The sequence below is a fragment of the Sminthopsis crassicaudata genome, chromosome 5 (genome assembly GCF_048593235.1).
Source record: "Sminthopsis crassicaudata isolate SCR6 chromosome 5, ASM4859323v1, whole genome shotgun sequence".
Classification (NCBI taxonomy): Eukaryota; Metazoa; Chordata; class Mammalia; order Dasyuromorphia; family Dasyuridae; genus Sminthopsis; species Sminthopsis crassicaudata.
Window position 1 is genome coordinate 103,192,639 of NC_133621.1, and position 15,584 is coordinate 103,208,222.

The following is a 15,584-nucleotide window of genomic DNA, read 5'->3' on the forward strand; positions in this document are numbered from 1 at the left end:
CTTCTTTAATGCCACCAACAAATACTTTTTTTCATAGTTACAAGTGTACTAGAAGTTTAGAAATAGCTATTTTTGGTCCAGTTACATGTCCATCAACCTTAGGTGGCTGTGTATATATTGCAGCACCTATCTCTCTGCATAAAAATAAGTCACGAAGTCAAAATCCCTGGAATGTTTTGTTTGCCTCATTACCCCACATTCTGTGAGTGTCTTATTTTTCAAAGTTTTCTCTTTATCATCTATAGATTTGCAATTCAAGCCATCAATAAACAGTTTTCTTAACTGCACTGGTTTCTTCATGATCTTCCTCCCCCTACCCCAACAGTCGCAATGGCCACAGTCAGGTTAAGATTAGAAGGACAGATGTTTTACCTTCATTTTGAGACCAAATTCAACTGCCTTTAACTCTGCCTATGTTTGTTTGTTACAAAGTTATTGCGTTTTTTTCCCTTTAGTCTTTAATGGTATGGTTAGCAATAGTTATTAAAAAAAAAAAAAAAAAAGCCATTTAAACATTGTAACTAGGTGGTGCAATGGGTAGAACACATCTGGAGTTAGTAAGATCCAGTTTCTCCATCTCTAAGTGAATTGGAGAAGAAAAGGGCAAACCACTCCAATATGTTTGCCAAGAAAATTCCACAGGGTCACAAAGAGTCAGACATGACTGACAACAGCAACAACAAAAAGATACAGATAAGTAAACAGAAGTTCAGAAGAAAGCACAGAGTAGTTTTAATAGAAACACGTAGAATTGATAAAGTACTTTTAAAAAAGCAAATAGTATGAAATGGACATTCATAGTTTCATAACAAATTCTCTGTTCTACTACACCTATGTGATTTTGGAGAGGCATTTTAAGTTCTGAATTTAAAAAAAAAAATCAAGAATTCGAATCAATGCAATGGCTAACCATGACCTTCAGAGTATTAAAATAAAGCAAGCTTTCCACCTCCTGACAGAAGGGTAATAGATTAGAAGTAAAGAATGAGAAATACACTTTAAGTTACAAATGTATGGACTTGCTCTGCTTGACTACTTTTTTGGGGTTATAAGAAAGGATTCTGGTTTGAGGGTTTTATATCTTTGTTTTTGCAAGGAAAGGAAAAGGAAAAAAAGAAAACTAATGATAGTGATGCCAGAAAAAAAAAAGAGAATTTTTTTTTTAAATATGTAAAAGAGAGAATAAGAAAGTTCAGAGAAAAGAAAGAAAAATGGGGCAGCCTTGGACCATATGTGCTAAATTTATCTTTTTTATTTAAGGGGGTGGGGAGTTCTGCATAATAGAGATTCATTGCTTCATATATAATTTCTTTTTCTGATGTTCCTTGTATTTGAAAAAGATTGTAATTGTTGGGGTCCACATGCCAAACAAAAATTAAAAAATATATTATAAACAAAAATAACATAAACTCCTTGAGAGGAAAGATTCTTTATGTTTGGTAGGTACAAGGTAGGTACTTGAAAACTCTGGTTGATCTACTGATTGAAAGGCTTATCTTCCTCCCTCCCCCCACAAAATGTAATCATCCCAGCAAATCAGGCCACAGGGCTGGTGTTTTATCCACTAAGCTACCTAGCTGCCCGATATAGTCATTTTTTTTAAATTTTGGAACTGCCCTCAGAGATGGTTTGTGAGCCAAAGAAAATCATATTAATTTATGATTGCACAACTCTTTTTTATTTGATTATTTTCTTGAATCATCAGATTTGGCTACAAAATTCCTTTGGCTCTTTAGAAAAATCAAATGCTCTCTTAAAGTTGACAATTTATCACACAGAATCTATTCATGTGCCACAAGCTCTGAAGTCAATTCAAAAAAAGAATTCCAAATTCAGGTCATGACACTTTATTATCACACTTCATATACTATTAACAGTGCTGAGGGTTTTCATAAGTTCTAATAAATAATTGTGGCAGTAGAGAAGTTATTTAACAAGATATCAAACTAGAACATTATGGTTTTCAGCATTGTAGATGTAAATGAGGTAAAAGAATAAAACAGCCAAGAGAACAGATCTTCTAATCACATATTTCTCTAGTTTTAGGTCTGAAAGAATACATTCCCCTTTGTATCACTGAAGCATTCCATTTGTTACTTTAGGGAAAAGTTCCTGACAACAACACAGGTAATGATTCTTCAGCAGCAGCTATACAAGGCAGCTCTACTTAAGATTAAGCTTTACAATCAGATTGGTACAAGGAATCACATTCCTTTCTTATAGTACTGCAAAGACTAATTAGGGAACAAACTTTTTTTTAACAGGAAATTTTCTGAAATGGAAAATATCAAATTAATTTTATGTAGAGCAATTATGTCTATCATATTATAAGAATTAAGTCTCCAACAGCTATAGTGCGCCTTTTCTCTTTATTCTATTTACAGTAACATTTGTTATTATTTATTAACAATAGCATTATCTTATTCTAAAAACAACAAAATGGAAATAGGACATAAAACAAGACAGCACAGAAAAAACACACAAACTGGACAGGAGATTGTTCACTTTATCCTATCATTACTTTTACCACAGCTCAACTTCTTTGAGGTCCCTTCTAATACTATGATTCTAATGAACAATCTAAGGTTGGATTATATCCTTTCTTCCTATAGCATTTATAGCAAGGGAGACGAGATTCTTTTGCAAATGACTAATCTGCCGATCTACTTTTGCTAACTTCTTCTCTAGTTCAAACAACAGCTTCTTATTTGCTGAGGATGCCAGCCTCTGCCCTAAACCCCCCTTCCCCCAAAAAAACCCTGCCTTCTGAATGTTTTGGACAACATATGAAGCTTAATACCAGCATCACCAAAAAAAAAAAAAAAAAAAAAAAAAATTAACTAGAAGATCTACACCAGCACCACCTTCCAAACTGAATATACCCTATATATCTTCCTTCCACTTTTATGAGGCCATTACCACAGTTGATGTGAAACCTCTTTATAGGTTCTATTTATTTAACACTCTCAAATTCCCTTCTCAACTCTCACTGCCATCCCTTTGAACTGCATAACACAACATTTATCACAATGCACCATGAGGGAAGAATAACAAGCGATTCAGGACACAAGTATTAGCAGGCAAGATATACTAGATGAAAAGAAGTACTAGGAAGTGGCATCATATAGTAGAAAAAACAGATCATGGAGGATACATGATTCTGAATTTACTTAAACATCATGAAGTAATTATAACTAATAATCTCTGCCAGTCTCCTTTTTTCCAAAAGGAAAAGCAAACTTCAGCCCAAAACTTGACATCCCAGTTTAACCACATATTTTTGAATATCCCCACTCAGCCACTATCAGAAGGAAAAATTATTAGACAAGAGTATTAACTATCCTTTTTTTTTTTTAAATTGACTATCCTTTCAAGAATATAAGTGCTCCACATGTTTAACTTATATCAAATTGCATGCTGTCTTGAGAAGGGGGGAGAGAGGGAGAAAAATTTGAAATGCAAGGCTTACAAGGGTGAATATTGAAAGCTATCTTTGTATTTGGAAAAATAAAGTGCTATTTTTAAAAAAGCATATGAATACTACAAATAAAATGTGATGGTTAGACTAAAAAACCTCCAAACTTCCCCCTAATTTTAAATTCTATAGTTCTATGTGTGACTAGACTGGGGATAGAGCTAACATTTCCTGTTCCTGGAGAGATTTTTATTTCTTTTTTAAATGTTATTTTAATGGCATATTATTTTTCCAATTACAAGTAAAGATGGTTTTCAATATTTATTTTTATAAGATTTTGAGTTCCAATTTTCCCCCCTCCAAGACAGCAAGCAGTTTGATATAAGTTATACATGTACAATCAATTTTTAACATATTTCAATGTGAGTTATGTTCGGAAAGAATAAAACAGAAAAACCATAAGAAAGAAAAAAACAAAATAACAACAACATAAAAAGGATGAAAATAATATGCTTCAACCTACATTTGGTCTCCATAGTTCTTTCTCTGGATGCAGATAGCATTTTCCGTCTCAAGTCAATTGGAATTAGTCTTGGATTACTACTGTTGAGAAGAGCTAAATCTATCCTAGTTGATCACCATATAAACTTCCTGTTGCCATGTACAATGTTCTCCTGGTTCTGCTCACTTCACTTAGTATCAATTCATGTAAGTCTTTCTATCATTTCTTGTAGAACAATAGTATTCCATTACATTCATAACATAACTTATTCAGCCATTCCCCAATTGATGGTTATCCACTCAATTTCCTGAGAAGTTTTTCAAAGCTGACATAGCCTTTGGTAACCACAAAGTTCAAAGTAAAACAGTATCTCCAATGTTCATTTGATCACTCAATTACTCAAAAGCAAGGCACAGACACCAAGGCTAAACAGAAATATTTATAAGCTGTAATTCCAAATTTATCTGAAGCCCACCAAGCAAGCAAGCAAATAAGGAAAATATCCATCTTCATCCATGGAATAACAATACTCACATATTTTGCTTCCAACTTCTTAGCCAACATTTCCACCTCATGCCTCTCTCGATGCTCATCATTAAATAGATCTTCAGAGTGATTGGGTTTCTTCTGTTGTAGCACAAATGAGAAAGAAGAAAAATATTAGTTTTATTTAAACAATGGGTTTACACACTCAGACATTAGTGACTCTGAAAGCTATTCTCTGAAGGCTGACAAAACTTAAGTCTTTTAAGATATGTTTGCTCATAATAAACAATATTATGAATATTTTCAGTGTTTCTAGGTTTGGATACTCTGTTTCTTCATAGCTAAGTAGTTTTCAAATTAAGGAAAATTTCAAAATTATCTCTTCAGTAATCTAATTTAGATTTATCAGTGCAGAAATGATTTTTTAAAAATCAGTCACAATTTGTTACTCCTCTAACTAAAGATGAGGAGTTTATGTGAGAAAGTGCTTCTAAAAGAATATCTCTTGATTATAAAACCAAGTAGCTTTTCAATTACCCACATATAAATTATCTACCTCACAAATTATCTGCAATTAATATTCAATCCCAGACTGCCTCATCCTCTATCAACCAGCAAATCTATGAAGCAAAACAGGAAGGGCAATTTTTTTCTTTTTCTTTTTGCAAACAAGGACAAAAATTCATATAACATATTTTAAAACCACCAAGATAAATTTACATATGTACTACTATGTACAATTTTGGTTGATTCCTTGAGAGAGATAATAGCAAGTGGAAAGAATACTCAGAAGGTAAAGAACATTCCATATGAGAATAAACTAAAAAGATTAAGATTCTTCAGATCAGCACAATGGCATAAGTCTACATGTAGATTGTACAGATTTGATCCTCGAATTGCAACTAGGAAATCATTCTCTGATCTTGAATGAAGATGTTTTAGAATCAATTAAAAACAAGAGTCACAATATATTTTAGACTGCACATGAAATCCATTAATCAGATAACAGAGGTAAAAAACAGAAACTGCTTCAATATAAAAAAGTATATGACAGAAAAGAGACTGATATATACATTACTCCTTTCAGTAGGGAATAATGGAACTTTAGGTACAGACTATGTATAAGCTAAAAGAATTGTTTGCTTGGTCAGTAGATGGTGGATTTTGCTTAAGTGTTATTGTTTCCAGGGAAACTACAAAGGAGGAAATAACAGGGGAAGAGTGTATATTGGGAAACAATTGATGTAAATAAAGTTAAACAACACCCAAAGGCATCAATTTATTTTTAAAGTAAGGAAAAAAGAAATTGAAAGGATAGCAGAAAGGTACAGGATGAGCTAACTACACACATAAATCCCTTCAAATATTTTTAACTGCCCATACTGGATTGACTAATAATTTATTTGAAAATGTTTTATTCATGCTTTTTGCCTTTACATTGTTACTTCCTCACATTTTGTCTCCTAAGATGAATGAGTTAATTTTCAAAAATAATACACAATAAAAGTATGACTTGATAAGAGAAAGTTAGAAATATTCTAAATCTAATCTTAACAAGTTTGAAGTCATAGAGGCATCAGCATGTCTTTTTCATACCACTATTAAAGATCTGGGCTAGATAAGCTATTTCTTATATACTTCATTCTTGTTCAGTTGCTTCATTCATATCTAACTCAACCTTTCTATAGATATTTATATTACTCTTTGGAAACTGTATTCTACTCAAACTATAATATTAGATGCTTTTCAATTTCAATGCTTTATCTCCCACTTTTGGGAGTTGGCCATCTTCCTCTAAAATATAACTAGAATATATTCTCAACTATACTCTCAAAATTAACACTAAAGATTCAATGAGTTGTTGGTACTGTATCTTATATTTATTTACTTTTGTGAATAGATCACATTTCCCAATAAGGGAGTACCTTAATAGTCAGAACTGTGTTGTTTTTTTTTTTTGTCTTTGTATCCCTAACATTAAGAAAGCCTTGCTCATGCTAAGCATTCTGTTGCTTGAATTAGATATATAGCAAAGCAAGAAAGCACATACTTTAAAAAATATAACTTAGGATTTAATATACTTTTAAAATAATTTATGATTATTCTAAGACATCATATAAAAACATAAAGTATCTAGATAGAATGTATCTTTAATTATTTCCCTCAAATATAAGTAGTCTATGAAGCCATGTGTAAAGTCTGTAAGTTATATAAGGAGACTACTGTGGATAGGTCTGATGTAGCCAAAATCATAACTACCCAATAGAGGTTTATCACTGCCCAACCAAATCCACCCAGCAACAATAAAAGCTCAGCCCTGTAATCACCAAGTCATACCCAAGACTTCTCTACCAGAGTTCTTTCTCTATAAACTGGCCCATTCCCTCTTAACTTCCCACTCTCTATTATTACTGAATTCCTAGATTTCCTAAGAGTAAATAACTCCTTTCTTCTCAAGCACCGATGCCATTGTCTCATACCTATTGATCTCAACTCTACCTCACTAATAATACAGTCCAGTTCTTTTCATCAGTGTCACTATACCTCCAGAATTCCAGACTCATATTAACAAAATTAAAATTCTCTTTTGTGTAGCTTTCTTTTATGCTCCTTCCATATTCTAATTATGACAGAGACTAAGGTCTCCCTGGATGACAAATGCATTTCTGGTCATCCTTTCCTGTTAATTGCACATTCTCCTAATAATGTCATGCTTCTTTTCTTCTAATACAATGATCTAGTAGGACAAGTTAAACTGTCTCTTGCTCTCTAATATCATTTCCAGAATATGAAAGCCTTTTATATGACAAAAGCCCATCACTTCATCTTTCCCTGTGTCTTTTTTCTTTTTTTAAATATGTATTCTTGACCAAACAATTGTTTTGCTGTACAAAAAGAATAAGACTTTGAGACAGTGTACAATTAGTCTGTGAAGAAACTAAAAAATACAGGTGGACAAAAATAGAGGGACTAGGAATTCTATGTAGCGGTTCATAGACAACTCCCAGAGTTCTTTCGCTGAGTGTAGCCTGTTCAGTTCATTACTGCTCTATTGGAACTGATTTGGTTCATCTCATTGTTGAAGAGGGCCACATTCATCAGAATTTATCTTCATATAATATCGTTGTTGAAGTATATAATGATCTCCTGGTCCTGCTTATTTCACAGCATCAGTTCATGTAAGTCTCTCCAGGCCCTTCTGAAATCATCCCGCTGCCCTGTGTCCTTCTTAACCCTAAACCTATTCTTTGTTCTATGAGTTTCAATCCCTCTATCCCTTTGTATTTTCCCAGGCCATCATCTCTACTGATGCCAATTTCTTCCCTTCTCAATTTCAATCCTTCAATCAGCTTAATTCTATGTTAACTTCCATTATTGAAATCCCTGTTCCTTTGCTGCTCATGCCTTGGTAAACCCCAACTTTGGACACCATCTGCCTTCTCTACTTCTAATCAAATCATCTTAAAATGGTGAAGAAGTCACATTGTAATGATTGGATCCACTGCAAATGTAATCTAATCTTAACTAGGCCTTCAAAGCAACAAGGCATTCCCTTACTTTATCAAATGAGATAATAATTGCAAAGCGCTTAACACAATGTCTGGCACACAGTAAGTGTTATATAAATGTTAGTTATTATCATTATCATTATTATTCCTGTTGTTCAGTCATATCTGACTCTTCTTGAAAACCATGGGGTTTTCTTGGTAAAGATACTGGAATAATTTATCATTTCCTTCTCCAGTAGAATAAAGCAAACAAAGTTTAAGTGACCTGCCCAGGCTGCATTAGAATTCAAGTCTTCCTGGCTCCAGGCCCAGCACTCTATATTCACTGAACTACCTAGCTTCTTATTACTCTCCCCTCCCCCCATTCTACATCCCACCCTCCACAGAAGCTATCTTAAAACTTTTCTCAATCTTCATATTCCTTACTGAGAAAACAGAAGCTAATCGCTACAAATTCCCTCTATTCTAAAGGAATTTTTCTCCACTCTGGGTTGTACACTCTAGTGTACTCTTTTGTTTCTCCTACTTTGAGGATCTGTCTCAGTCTCAACACCTGGTTATCATCCACAACTACCACCTGACAATGGTTGTACCCTAAAAGCTCTCTATTCTCTCTGAAAAAGGAAGAAAGGATCCATGAACTTGGTTTGTTGTTTTTAATAAATGTATTTCAATATATTTCCTTTGTAATCCTACGTATTCCATTTTGTGCATTTAAAAATAGTATTCCGAGAAGTTTATAGCCTTTACCAGACTAGACTGTGAAAGAAGTCCATAAAAACAACAAAAACAAATCACCAAAACCCACAACAAAAAACAACATCCAAGGTTAAACACCCCTGCTCTAGATTCTTTATTCTTCATGACCTCATCTTTTTGATGACTCCCTGAATTTCTAATCTTGCTTTGTCTTCAGAGTTCCAGATTCAAACAACCTGTTAGATATTTCAACTTTAATGCAATGTAGCAAACTTAAATTTAACTAATTATTTTTCTTCCAACACAATTCTCTTCTAAATGTTCCTGTTTCTATCAAGGGTACTTTCATCCCTCTAGTCATCCAGTTATTTACAACACTGTTGTCATTCTTAACTGTTCACTCTTGCTTACCTCCACTACACATCCAATTGCTTGCCAAAAATTGTAATTTCTATCTCCAAATCACTTCTCACATCTATTCCCAGTCATTATCCTCATTCTGGTCCTTATGATCTCTTGCCTGAGCTACTTATTTCAAGTCTTGCTTCTCTGCATTTTGTCTTTCATAGAGCTGCCAAAGTGATTTTCCTGAAGTAGATCTTATGTTTTCTTCAAACAATTCTAGTAGCTCCCTCTTATTTCCATGATCAAATATAAACTATATTTGGCATTTAAAGATCTTCCCAATAAGATTCCAACTTACCTTTCCAGGCTAATTAAACAGGTACACTGCTCCAATAAAATTAGTTTCTTTTTGATGTTACTCACAAATGACGTTTTCTCTCTTAAGTTCATACCCCTATACTTAAAATACACTTTTATCACATCAATTTTATTTTTACTTTTTTTTGAAATCCCTAGTTTTTTCTGTAAGATTTAGCTCGTGTTACTTTCTAAATAAGGCCTTTCCTACTCCTCTCAGCTACCAGTGCCTCCCATCCTGTATCTATTCTGTATATGCCTATACACTGTAGGTACATGTTGTTTCCTTCTGTTAAAACTATGTTCCTTGAAGTTTGGAAACTTCTTTGTCTTTGATTTCCCAGCATCTCTCCCATACTATCTGGGGCATGACACACTTAAATGTTTACTTAATTGACAGATACTCTTAAAAAGAAATTAGAACTCAGTTGTTTATGTATGAAATTTGTCAAACAATCTTTTATCCTTTAGGGGATAAAAGAATCAAATGTTCTTCAAGTTTGATTTAAAATTCTTTCAAACAAAAAAAGTTTTACAAATTTAAAATTTTTAAACAAAAAAACTTAAAAATCTTCCTTTACACAGGAAATAAAAGTAATATATATTGGACTCAGGTACAACTTATGAAATAAAGCTCTTCTAACACAATTAACATTATTTTTAAGTTCATCTGTTAAGTAACTTAGCTTACAAGAGTAGTATGCCATGTAATAGCCAGCAATTTTGTAAAACTTGTAAAACACTGCTTTTTTATTAACACTTTAGTCTCTTACATTGTCATTTTTATAATAAAACCTCAATTAACTGTAATGATTAGGAATGGATACTGGGGTTAATAGAACGCTTTGATTACCACAGGGCTAAGAGCTACACAGAAAAATCTATTTTGTTTCAATCCTTGTTTAAATTGTCTCGAAAAGATATATACATTTTTAGTCTTAACTAAGTAGAAATAGCAAACTGCTCCATTATCTGCCAAGAAAATGTTTGCCACTGACAGTATTGTCTATTGAGTCACTAAGAGTTGAACACAAATGAACTGACTGAACAAAAGTAGAATATTGTAAATATAATATTCTTTCACTAATGACAGAGGCTCTTGAACTACATCAAAATTATCATGAGAATCAATTAACATTGTACAATATAATGGATTAATGTACTGACACTAGAACAAATCCTAGTAGATTTTTTTTCTTTTGATAAAAATAAAACAGGCAGCACAGGAACAGGGAATTCTGTGTGTGAATGCCAAGGTTTTAACATATATATGTTTTGTATCTGAAGGGCAATGAAAATAACACAATAATTGATGGCTTTCTCAAACTATATATATATATATATATATATATATATATAAAATCATATCCTTTTCTGAGGCTACCTAGGTGTTTGGAGTTTAAATCTCAGCACTTCACTCTTTTTTATAATTTTATGCTGTATACATGTTTCTGAAGTCTTTGTACTCCCAGAAGCACATGATAATATATTTTAGATTAATGTGAATTTAAATGAATTTTATATTGAAAATGTTAACACATCTAGACATTTCTTGAAATGCTGTTTTGTTGACTAAGAAACCAAATTCTGTTATTCACATTTTGATTTTTACTGTCCTCCCTCTTGAGACTTACTCTTAATTAATTACAACAACTTTTGTGGATATGAAAATACTTTTTTTTTTTTAAATGTTTACTGAGCACAACAAATCATCCAAAGTCTACCTTCTATGCAACAGAGTAATGCATTTTTTAAAAATGTATTTAAAATGAAGTATTACATGACAAACGACATGTCATCTCAGCAAAATATAAGAATTATGTTTCTAATATGTATCTACTAGGGGAAACAAAAATGACTTTTTTTCCCCCAGACACAATAAACAACTACTTTGATGGTGTAGGAAAAAATTCCAAAAAATGTGGGAAAAAATGGATTATCTACCCTTCATTAAATGATAATAGCAATGATATAACTTATCAGAATAGCAGAGCTAGTCAATCATAAAAAATGTTTTCCTTTGTACTTTTCATTTACTTTAGAACATTCAACAGACAACTATTAATTTTGTGTCATAAGTACAATGTTAAAATATGGCTCATAATGAAACTTCCATCTTTTTTTTTTCCTTTTCCTTTTTTTGAGGAGCAGGAGGCAAGGCAATTGGAGTTAAATAACTTGCCCAGGGTCACACAGCTAGTGTTAAGTGTCTGAGGCGCATCTGAACTCAGGTCCTCTTGATGCTAGGCCTGCTGCTCCATTCACTGTATCATCTAGCTACCTCTATTTTTCTACTGTGAATTCTTCTATTGCGAATCGGCTGCACTTCATTTTAGCTAAGAAAAATTCTTAAATTCAAACCAGATCAAGTAGCTATATATGATATATTATATCACAGAAAGAGGTCTTACAAAGTTATTGTCCATATTAATTTACACACAGTAGCCTTTTTTAAAATGGGGAGAGGGGAGGAAACTCTGGAAATCGAGAAGTGCAAATTTACTTAAATTTTAAAAATCCAAATTATATTTGCTTTTTAATATTCCCAATCTCAGAGTTTCAAAGTTAATGAGGGAAAACAGATAACACAATTTATCAAATTTAAGTAAATCTAAACATGGAAATGATATTTTAAAAATCATAAAATGGAGAGCCCCGTTAACAGGATCCATGAGATTTAGATTCTAATTCTAACTTTGTGTATTTGCTAAATATTTTGCTAAAGCTAAGTTTCCTCATCTATAAAATGAAAACTCTACAAATCCCTCCCAACTAACATTCTTCTTCAATGCTATGAGTTCAAACTCTTCTTCTACCGCTCAAAAATCCAGATTGGTTGAACACAATTAAGTAAAAGAACAAATAACAATCATGAATAATGCCAAAAGAATTAATCAGATTATAAAACAAATACAGTCTAATAGTATTTTAGCAATAATAATCACCTAGTTATGAAAATTCACTTTAACTGTTAAGGGAAGTATAGACTCAAACAACACTCAAGAAGCCCAGTAATGAAGTAAGCTATTAGACCCCAGTTTCTGGGCAACCACTAAATTGCATAAATTCTAAATAAACTGTGCAAATTCTAAATAATGATAAACTACTGGAGTAATCGAAATAATTCATATAAATTCTAAATGATAAATAATTATTTTTTCATTATTACTAATAGCACCATATCTGAGATTTTATCAAAGATGTCCAAATAGGCATCTTAAAGGCTAATATGATCAAATAAGAATTCCTATTTTCCTCTTAAATCTCATTTCTTTTGATGGAACATCATCATATTTTTGTTTGCTCAAATTCTTAATCCTAGAGTCATCTCTGACTCGTTCATCCACCTCATATTACATCAGTTCCCAAATCCTGTCAAACTAGCCTCCCTTCCATTCTGGTATTCATGCAATCCTTTGTTTGATTACCATCCTCAGGAATAGTAGGAAAGCTTTCTAGCTGGCCTCCCTGCTTCCCATCTCTTCTATTTCCAATGTATCCTCTAAATAAACAAATCTGACCATGTTTATATATTCTCTGCCCTACCCCCTCTACTCAATATATACCTCCCAATCCAAAAGCCTTCATTATCTAATTGCATCTAGGATAAAACACAAAATCCTCAACCTGTCATTTAAATGCCTATCTTTTTTGTCTTACTTGACTTTACAAAAATCTTAGTTTCAGTCAAACTGACCTCCTAAACTGTAGTCCACACAGGATATCTCATCTCCTATCTCTTGTCTTTATACAAATAGGTCTTCATGAACTCATTGCCTAAAATCCCCATTCCCCTATAAACCACAATTCAGGTTCTCCACAGACTCAATAAGGCCTTTCCTGAACCCCTGCTTCAGTTAGTAGCATTGCTATCACTTTTTATTTACTTACTTACTTATGCACATGTTATAGCAATCCAGTAAGAATAAAAACTCTTTGAGGGCACTGGCGATTTCACATGTAATTGTCTGCATTTCTTATATAATCTTTGTATTTTCAACACTCAACAGAGTGGCTTTTTACTACTCCAGAGCCACAAATATATGACACACAAAAACCATACTGTTCACCAATTTCATTAAAAACAAGATTGCTAGATTTCAAAATGAAATTAACATGAAAGAAGTTCAAACTAAAATCACCTGCCAAAAAGAATGATGGTAAATTACAGTTCCCTCAGTATCCTGATCTTTATATTAATAATTATATATATTCAGCCAAAAATAAATATGATGATGAAGATGAGAAATGCCAAGTAAAAGGGAAGAGGAGATAAGTATCTTCCCACGCCTCAATTACCAACTAAACAAGTCCCATAATGGTAACTTGAGCTCTACCCAAAGGAACTAGAGAAGGTAACTAGATAATGTCCTCCAAACTATTTCCTTGGAGTGGAATTCCTAGTCTTTGGCAAATTATTTGGACTAAATTACTTGCATAACTCCTCAAATACAAAAAACATTTACACAACCATACATAGAATTTTGGGGATCTAGCACACACACAAAACAAATTGATGAGGAAAAAGGTTATTCATTCTTTCTGCCTCATTTCGGGGTTAGAAGGAAGTGTCCTCAACGTGTTCCTTTCTTACTCTCAGAAAAAGCTGGACAGCTAAAAGCACAGGGGACAACTTCGTTCGTTCCAAGTCTGGTGAGTCAAAGGAGAAAGAGGCCAAACTATACAAGTTTTAGGGTAGGAGAGGACAGTCATGGTGTGTTATTATAACCTTGGGGGATCTCAGGGAAATGAAGCAAAGCAGGGCTGGCCTCGAGGTGTGTGGTCTGCTCCCGGCCCACCTCTTTCCCACTCTAGGCTGGTGTGGGATGGACAGAAGCCTCACCAGCCCCACACGTTGGGCATCTTGGCTGCCCCCACCCCGAGTTAAGAAGGAAGTCGAGAAGGGAGGAATGAAGAAAAGATGGAAGGGACGGGGAAATGATGCAGGGAGAGAGGAAAAAATGACGCGAGAAAAATGATGAAGGGGAAAAGGGAATAATGAAGGAAGAGAGGAAAAGGTGAAGGGAGAGGGAAAAAATGAAGGGAGGGAGAAGGAAGAGATGAAGGGAGGGAGGAAAGGATGTAAAAAAGGAAGGAAAAGATGCAAAGGAGGGAGAATGAGAGGAAGGGGCAGAGCAAACTGAAGGGAGAGAGGAAAAGATGCAAAGGAGGGAAGGATGAGGAGGAAGGGAGGGAGGAAAGGCTGAAGGAGGCGAAGAGGGAGTCTGTTCGATACCCGTTGTTCTCCGCACAGCAGCAGCTCCGGATAACTGAACTCCACGCAGCTTTCGTCGGTGGGATCCTTCAGCACCAGCTCCAGGCGCACCGTCTCCCCCAGCGGCCTCGGCGGCTCAGCCCGGACGGCTGCTTCTCTAGCCGGGGGCGGCGGCGGCGGCGGCGGGAGGTGCAAATGGGGGGGTGGTAGCGGCGGCGGCTCGGGCCGAGGGGGTTCGCGGGGCTGAGGCGGCTGCTCAGCCCGGCTGCCCTCACGCGGCGGGGCGGGCGGCTTCTCCTGCTGCGGTCTCAGAGGTTCTGACCGGGGGTGGGCATCTCGAGGTACCGGCGGCTCCGGCCCGGACGACTCGCGATATGGCTGCGGCTCGAGACGCGGGGGCTCCCGCGGATAATCGGGCTCACGCTCCGGCCCCGGGAAGTCGAGCTCGCGCCGCCTCACGGGTGACAAGCTAATGAACGGCACCCTGCGCGGCTCCGCCATCCTCACTGTCGCCCCTCACGGCTCCGGCCCTCCCCAGTCGACCGACCTGCCGCGCGCCTCTCCGGCTCGCTATCTGCCCTTCTTTCCTACCTTCGTTGCTTCTCTTCCCTGCACCAAGCCACAGCAGCCGCCGCCGCCGCCGCCGCCGCCGCCCCCCCCCAAAAGAACTCTTCCCCTTCTCCCCTCCCACTATGTTCTGAACGGCTCTACCGCCTTCGCTCGGGTCGGTGCGGCCGCCATGTTGGATCCCCCACATAAATAGAAGCAGGCCGCTCTGCGTGGGCATGCGCACAGAAAAGACGCTCACGTACACCGTCGTGGCTGTTATTGCTCAGCGTTCCTCTTTCCTCCCAACGGTCAGGAGTCAGGACAGCTCCACGGAAGTGACGTATAGGCCCGGGATGTTGCCCGGGATACAGAGACGCTGCCGGCTCTTTCTACAGCAAAATCCTTAAAAGGGGAGGGTTCCGAGTTTCCGGAAGACCTTTTCCTCGCGTCTTCATCCCGTGAAGAAGGAAGGGACCTGTCGCTGACGGCCGTGCTCTAATACCTATA

General features: G+C 35.8%; 1 protein-coding gene across 1 annotated transcript in view; it reads right to left on the reverse strand.

Moving 5' to 3' along the window:
* Positions 1–15,029, reverse strand: part of UBN2 (ubinuclein 2) — a 106,847-nt gene extending 91,818 nt beyond the window's left edge. The window contains 2 exon segments of the mRNA XM_074267778.1: positions 4,452–4,544; positions 14,550–15,029. Of these exon segments, the coding sequence (XP_074123879.1) occupies positions 4,452–4,544; positions 14,550–15,029 (573 nt within the window).
* Between the last annotated feature and the right edge of the window lie 555 nt (positions 15,030–15,584).